Here is a 7,418-nt window from a genome sequence, read left to right as displayed (position 1 = left end):
CGGGGTGCGGCCCCGCCCCGCCCGGCGTGGCTGCGACCGTTCCAGTGGTGCGGCCGACCTCGACACCTGCTACGTCATCCTGCACGAGCGGTTTTGCGCCTTCATGGTCTTCTAGGTGCTGATGTTGAAGGGGGAGGCTTCTGGATGGCGGACGGCTCCGGCCGCGGTGAGGCAGGGTGCGCGCCGCCACTGCACCAACGTCCTGGCTCTTTGGGGCCCCTCTGTGGTGGCGCTGCTCTAGGAGGGCTCCCTGCGGCTGCCCGGCTGCATGTTTCTTGGGGCTCCGTGGAGGAATCAGGGGTACAAGCGAAAGTCGTTTGCCCGTTTGTGGGCCGATGATGGCGACGCCCTCGGCGCCGTTTACCTTGTTGAAGGCGTCATCGACTACCCCTCTTCCTGCTTCTCTGTCAAGCTTTTCAGGTGAAAACCTAGGACACTTTGGTTGGGCGACGGTGGCGCCAGTGGCGTCACATCCTTCCTGGAGGCGTTCTTGGCTTGGTGGTGGTGGTGTTGGTCATCGTTTTCGTCGTCCTGCCCTCGCTTCATTGCGCCATCATCAATTTGGTTGCACAGATTGTTACAATTTTGGCGGATGCTTTGCCGCCTTGTTGGTTGAGGTTTGCTTCGGGGCGGATGCTTTGCCGCCTCGCTCGGTCGTGCTCTCTAGGTGGATGCTTTGCCACCTATACTCTGTTCGGGCGGATGCTTTGCCGCCATGGTTGTGCTCTCTAGGTGGATGCTTTGCCACCTACACTATGTTCGGGCGGATGCTTTGCCGCTATGGGTTCTTGATGCTGTGACAGATTCTGGGCAACCATAATGATGTTGTAGTATCTTTTTGTAGGTTCGGCTGTAAGCTGCAGTGGGCTCTTAGGTTTGTGGTTTCAGTGTGTTGTCCTCCCTTGTGTTGCTTGCTGGTTGTGGTTCGGGTGTGAGTTTTTCGTCTGTAAGTGTGTTTTTCAGTGTTTCTCTATTTTTAGTTCTTTATGCTCTTGTGTTGGTCAAATTGTGTTTAGCCGCATCAAAATTGTGTCTGTAACTGCTTTCTTATTAATGAAAAACGTGCGAAGGCACGGTCGCGAAAAAAAGATCATTAGCTATAGAATCAAGAGCCTATTACCAAGTAAAATATATAGATTATACCAAAGTATATATAAAAAATTGTTATATTGTTATGGCATACCTTTTTCAAATGCTAGGTACGCTACTGCTCTAAACAGACTGAACTATATATTTTACAAGGGCTCTATATATAACGCGAAATTCTCTTTCCCAAAAATGTAACAGGTCTGTATCCTCCGGAAACGATTCCTCTGCCCTCGGGCCCAGCTGGCAGTGGCACGACGCGTCTCCCTCCGTTACTGCGGAGAAGACTCGTCCGTATCGTCCACCGCTCCCGGCGTGCTGCCGCTGTCCTCGTCCATCGCCCTCACGGTTGTCCCTCCTCCGCGGTCCCCTCGACGTCAGAGCGACCGAGCGGGGACACACTGTTGCTTGCCTTTGGCCCTTTGTACACTCGATGTACGCACTACGAAACTGCCATTTTGTACTGACGTACTGGTACTAGTTGACAGAATCACTCTATCAGACTGATACTGCAAAGCATCTTCACCATCCGGAAGCACACGATGACACGAACACGTTATTATCTTTTAATATAAAGATAACACGAACTTTCACGGCAGCATTCCATAGCAAATACACACATCAAACATCACATGTATCTTAATCTTTCCACGTAGTTCACCACTAGTCAAACTCCAACATAAAAGAAAAGGCTAGGCCACTCGCGAACTAAATAAATTAGCGGAGGAAAACAGCAGCCGAGTCCATTTTCAGTAGTTCCCTTCAGACAGTTCCTGCAAAAGAAGGGGTATAATTAAACTTGCAATCCCACAAGGGGCATGGAAATTGGTAACACTGGACATCAAATGTGTATACCAGCAGAAATTGTACCGATAGCTTACCTTCTACATCCTGAACCTGAAATTGGCTAACGTCAATGTCCATCCCGTCTGAAAAAATAGGGTCACACACCTATGATTACAGACACAAACAACTAGACCATAGAGAGAAACGAAAGTATTCAAGCTGTTAAAGCAACGGAAAAAAAATGAACAAAGGCAGCAGACCACCAACTTGCCCATTTCTTGCAAGCTAACATAGATCACAGGCATATTTCGTTATGGTGATTGCACATCATGTACAACTGGAGCTGACTAATGCCTAATGTCCCAGAACTCAGTGTTAACAGCCTTATTCTCACTAATTAAATAAACAGCTTGAGAAATACTGCCTCCGTTTCAAATTGTAAGTCGTTTTGACTTTTCTAGATATATTAATTTTGTTATTCACCTAGATATACCCTAGGTCCAGATACATAGCAAAAACTACATACCTAGAAAAGTCAAAACGACCTGCATTTGGGACAGAGGAAGTAGTTTTTCATATCCCATGTAAACTTGCAATACGTTCAGAATTGAGAAAGTAAAAAAAAACCAATTGTTTAATAATTGCAGGACAACCAAGAAAAAAAAACACCTAATTCCCGCACAGAAAGCTTCCATGAGTAGATCTTTCACGATGCTTATAAGTAGTGGACACATAATAGCCTTGTCCTTGCTTTTTTGAGCTCTTTTACAATGATTGTAAAGTACCAATGGGTACTTTCAGGTACTTTTACCTTTAACTTTTTCCTAGCTGTTGATCTATGAAAAGTATTTATAAAAATTAAATTAAATTAGTATTCGGTCCCACTTTTTGATACTTGATCCCATTTTTTGAAGTACCAGGTACTTTATCCTAGGTACTTCTAGATACTTCTTACCTTCACCACCGTAGGATTTTATCAGATGGACGGCTCCTATTTTTTTCAATCATTGTAAAATTTCTCTGCTTTTTTACTTCAATCTTTGGCGGTAGCTTATCCTGTTCTGAAAATCATAAATTCTAAGAGAGTTTCTTTGACGTGTGGCTAAGGATAACACTGATCCAGACGTGAATTTAGGCTTAGTACATTTGTGGCACATGTTTACACAAAATTTAGGGGTACTCTATGATTCGACATTAAGAACAAAAGGCCATGATAATTGCTTTCAAACACGCTAAAAACTGTCCAGATGAGTAGACCAATTGCAATAACAAAGTTCTCTATACAAAGACACTTTAGACAACGCTAAAGCGTGAATTAGGACTAAACTATATACCTTTCTATGTGCAATTATATTATGCAATAAAAATTATGAACAATAACAGATTCACAGGTTGTATGTAGGGATGACAGTATAGCACCATGCCTATTTTACAAGTTAGATCAGAGCAATCAAGAAGAAAGATTGTACTTTAATGCAGAAGTGAAAGATAAGCATTCCTTACAATGCGTACTGATATGAATTTTGATAAACTGGATCTATTTTATACTTGGACGAAACTTACAACATTTTTGTGCCAACCGAACACACTGAACAAAAATAGGATATTCCACTTTACTAAAAATACATTCGTCCGACTAATCGCGATTAGTCGACCTTATCGCTCCGCTGGCTTCGATAAGTGAAACGACTAGCTTTTGTCGATCAGATGTCTGATCGTCCGACTAATCGTCGCCTAATCGCGATTAGTCGTCCGACTAGCTACTTGGACGATCAGCTTTTATCTTCTGATTGAACTTTGGTTCTTTCAGCTTGATGCATTTCCAGACTTCAAAAGTCAATAACATAATCCCAAATTTTGATGTCTGAATCATGAGCATTTGTTCCTTCAGGAACCGTTGCTGAAGATGGAGTTAGAAAATCCTGCACTTCTTTCTGGCAACTGGTCACAGCTTTGTATAACCTGCAAAGTAAGTAGAACTCAATTGAGCGATTCAATTGTCCCTTTCCTTGATTGATAGTCTCATGAATCCGATTTCCTGACTTCATTACAGAAGTGGTGAGTCCCAACCCTTGACTGTATAACATGACTATATAAGTACATATACATGTACATATATGTCGTGGGATATATAGGACGACTATAGCGACGACTAGGACCGACTAGGGTCGACTAATCGACCTGATCGACGACTAGTCGCGACTAGTCGCCTTATCGGTGCCATGGCGACTAGGTTCGACTAGACGACTGTATAACATTGAAATACAACGAATAAAAATGACCCGTGCAACAAGAAATGTAAGACAAAACAGAACCTAATTAACTTAAAGATTAAATGCCCCTTCAACTGACTCCATGCTAAACTTAGACAGCAGGTAAGTATGACCAAGCTATTGACTATTTGGCGGTCGGTAAAAGAAAGATCAAGTACAGATAACAATGGTAGCACGACAATGCACTACAGGAGTGATCGTGAATATATTATATAGAATTAGAGGTGCCTACAGTGTCAACTATCTTAATTTCACTAATGAAACGAACAGGTGGAGAAATAATTCCGCGCGCTAACTTTGCAACATGTAGTCCATGAGAAAGTTTTTCTCTCGAATACGCATGAGAGCTGCGTATCTTTGTATTAAGAAATAAAGGAGTGGTCCAATTACAGAAAATACCGTGAGAAAGTTACATTGATTGTTGTATCATTGCATGATAACAAACGAAAGACACAAAATTCTCACGCGGAAAGTTTTCACAAGTACATTTCATGCCGTGCTTATAAAAAGCAGTAGACACACACACGTACTACCTCAGCAAACAAATTAAATTGCAATCGTTAAAGAGAGAAATAAAATGAGAAACGATTTGATGTCTTACCTAGATCAATGGTTCCCTTCTTGATCGTTCAGTGGTTCCCTTCACCGAAATTTGGTAAGGGGGGAGATAAAGCCATCCTGTAGGGAAGTGCATGCCCAGAGTAACGTTCCCTATTTGGCAACTTCTGAAGTGTCATTTCCTTGAGGTTGAGAACAAACACCCAGGTAGTCTCACTGTGCTTGATGAAAACAAATCCCTCTCCAGCATCTATAATCTTAACCGCACAAGCATTATTACACCAAGCTACACCTTCCATTAGGAGATCAACCACCTCATCCACACTCAAAATCTTCACATCTTCTTTCAACCATCGTCCTTTGGCACTCCTGCTCCTGTCACGACGCCACAAATGGAGTTTACAGCTGGACCACGCCATTGCCACGATACGGAGGTCCCTGACTCCCTGTCACCCACACTCCTCACGACCTTGATGTTACTATGGTACTTCTCACACATGTGGCTGCATGGCAAATTGATGGTGGAGAACTTCTTGGTTTGGGAGTCCAGCACCAGGATATGCTCGAAATCCAATTCCCAGTCGTGAACAACCCAATGGACACACTCACTGGCACGCGCGCCATCGTCAAACCAGGGCATCCTGTCACTGTACTTGTAAAGCCTATAAATGTCAGGGCATGGGAGCACCGCCCATTGTCCCGAACTTGAGGAGAAGCACAAAGGCATGGCCCCTCCTCATGAACATATGTCACAACAAGCACCTCAAAGGAGACGACGTTTCCCTCGTCTCTGTCACTGATTACCAGAGATAAAGATAAAGGCCGGAGTCAGGCGCGGGCAAGAGAGCAGAGTGGCCGGACAAAGGGTTGCAGACGGCAAAGTGTTTGGGGATGTATCTGCGGTCCGATAGCTCCAGGTAGTAACCGTGGATAGAGCGGTCACAGGAAGAGCAGAAGAGCAGGAGGCCGTCGCTGGAGTCAGCGAGGGACCAGTGGTCGACGGAGGGGAGGGATGTGAGGGAGAAATTCCGGCAGCAGCTGACGGCGCCGCCGACGCCGGGATTCGGCTCGATCAAGGGGAGGAAGGTAGGGTCGAGGACCGGGAGGGGAGAGCGGTCGTGCACGTCGTACCGGCAGGGGCGACCGCCTTTGCAGATGAAAAAGCCGAGGAGCTGGGGCGGGTGCAGGCGCCGGAACCGGCGGAGGAAGGCGGGGCCGGAGGCGACGCGGCGCCAGCGACGGCAGACGAGGGCGGCGGTGCGCGCTAGGTCGGCCGCCGAGGGGAGGCGCAGGAGAATCTCCTCCAGATCCGCGTCGTCGAGGGCGGCCGTCGCGTCGCCGTCCCCATCTGGCGGCGCGGGCCTCCGGCATTTCCGCGGCATTTGGAGGATTTCCCTCGTCCTTGGGTATTTGTGTGCGAATGGAGAGGCTCAGGCAGGCTAGTTGCAAGGAGCGGCAGACTTCTGAGAATAAGAGATCATGGGAGGGGCGGAAGAGAGGAGGGAGGGCCCGGGGAGAATCGGCGGCTGGCAATGTGGGACGAGCGAAGGAGAGGCGCCGCCGGCGAGGTGTCTGCACGGAAGAGGCGGCGCTGTGACTGTGACTGCCTGACTGAGGGGAGAGAGAGAGTGAGGAACCTCCCAATTCCTCCCTTCCCGGTGGGGGAGGTGGCTACGGCTAGGTTTTGGTTGCAACGGTGGTGTGGGCTTCGTCTCATGGGCTGAGCACAAAGCAAGTCTCACGCGGGTGGGCTTCATGCGTTCTGTTGGCCCACTCAGGCTTCGTTCCGGTTATTGGGCCCCGTGCTGGCATGCACCTCGCCGCTTTCGCGTTTGGTTGAACGAAGTGATTCCGCCCGGCCGACATGTCCTTTGCTTTTTTACCTTCCATCTCTATGCTAATTAAACAAACTCACGTCCATGGCTTATTGTGCCGCGTCCATGGCCTTCTGCAAATCTGCAGTGCCACCAGAAAATGTGCCCCTCCAGGCTGCACATACACGTTACAGAACAGACTCAACCTTTGCTAATTAAACAAACTCACGTCCAGGAAACAATAAAATGCTACGACTCAATTAAGCTGTTTTTTTTGCTTCAAAATATTCTTTCTTCTGGCGCATGCTAGCTCCAATAAATATTAACCTGCGTAGATGTGTTATGTACTTATGTGTAGAGGTAATTCCGTCGTACTTCATATTCTTGTTTGGCTCTCGATCAAAAGAAAATGAGCCAAATTTAACAGGAAAATTATTTGTGGAATTTTGCAAAACACCAGTTAGCGTGCTAGGGACGATCTCAGGAATTCTACCAAGCAACAGTAACAATAGGAACAAGCAAAAGAAATTACAAACGGTAAGAGCAAGTACATTGGGTAATCTAGTAGACTGCGATGCACATGACACGTAATTTTGATGCGACTTAACACGTACAATAGGCTATCTTATAAGTTTGTCTCGTAACCTTAATTTTTTCATATTAAAATGGAAATATTATAGGTTGCATCACAACAACTCCGTTCAATTCTACTTTCGTTATTTCATAGTCCTAAACTGAGTGAAACATCGATCTCAATCTCTCACCTCTTTTCTTCACATCATAAGAAAACTTACGTGTTATTGAATGAGATGACCTATGAGACGAAAGACGACCTAAGTGTTGAAATATACCTACCCAAGGCCTTCTCGTTCCAAATTGCGGAACATGCAGCATTTAAATT

General features: G+C 46.0%; 1 protein-coding gene across 2 annotated transcripts; it reads right to left on the bottom strand.

Annotated features, from left to right (window-relative positions):
* Window positions 1–1,699: 1,699 nt before the first annotated feature.
* On the bottom strand, window positions 1,700–6,354 carry LOC120676634. 2 transcript variants are annotated; one of them, XR_005675927.1, is made up of 3 exons: window positions 4,747–6,354; window positions 1,968–2,015; window positions 1,700–1,859 (listed from the first exon to the last, which is right to left on the bottom strand). XR_005675927.1 is itself a non-coding variant. In XM_039957947.1 (2 exons), exon 1 carries the CDS (start codon window positions 6,083–6,085, stop codon window positions 5,504–5,506), a length of 582 nt encoding a protein of 193 aa, XP_039813881.1. In that variant the 5' UTR covers window positions 6,086–6,354; the 3' UTR covers window positions 3,314–3,834; window positions 4,747–5,503. The 2 variants fall into 2 exon arrangements, 1 of the variants encoding a protein (XP_039813881.1); XM_039957947.1 differs by lacking the exons at window positions 1,700–1,859; window positions 1,968–2,015 and adding an exon at window positions 3,314–3,834.
* Window positions 6,355–7,418: the final 1,064 nt, after the last annotated feature.

Source organism: Panicum virgatum, chromosome 5N (assembly GCF_016808335.1).
Source record: "Panicum virgatum strain AP13 chromosome 5N, P.virgatum_v5, whole genome shotgun sequence".
NCBI lineage: Eukaryota > Viridiplantae > Streptophyta > Magnoliopsida > Poales > Poaceae > Panicum > Panicum virgatum.
The sequence above is the reverse complement of the archived record's forward strand: the minus strand, read 5'-3'. Positions and strand labels throughout refer to the sequence as shown.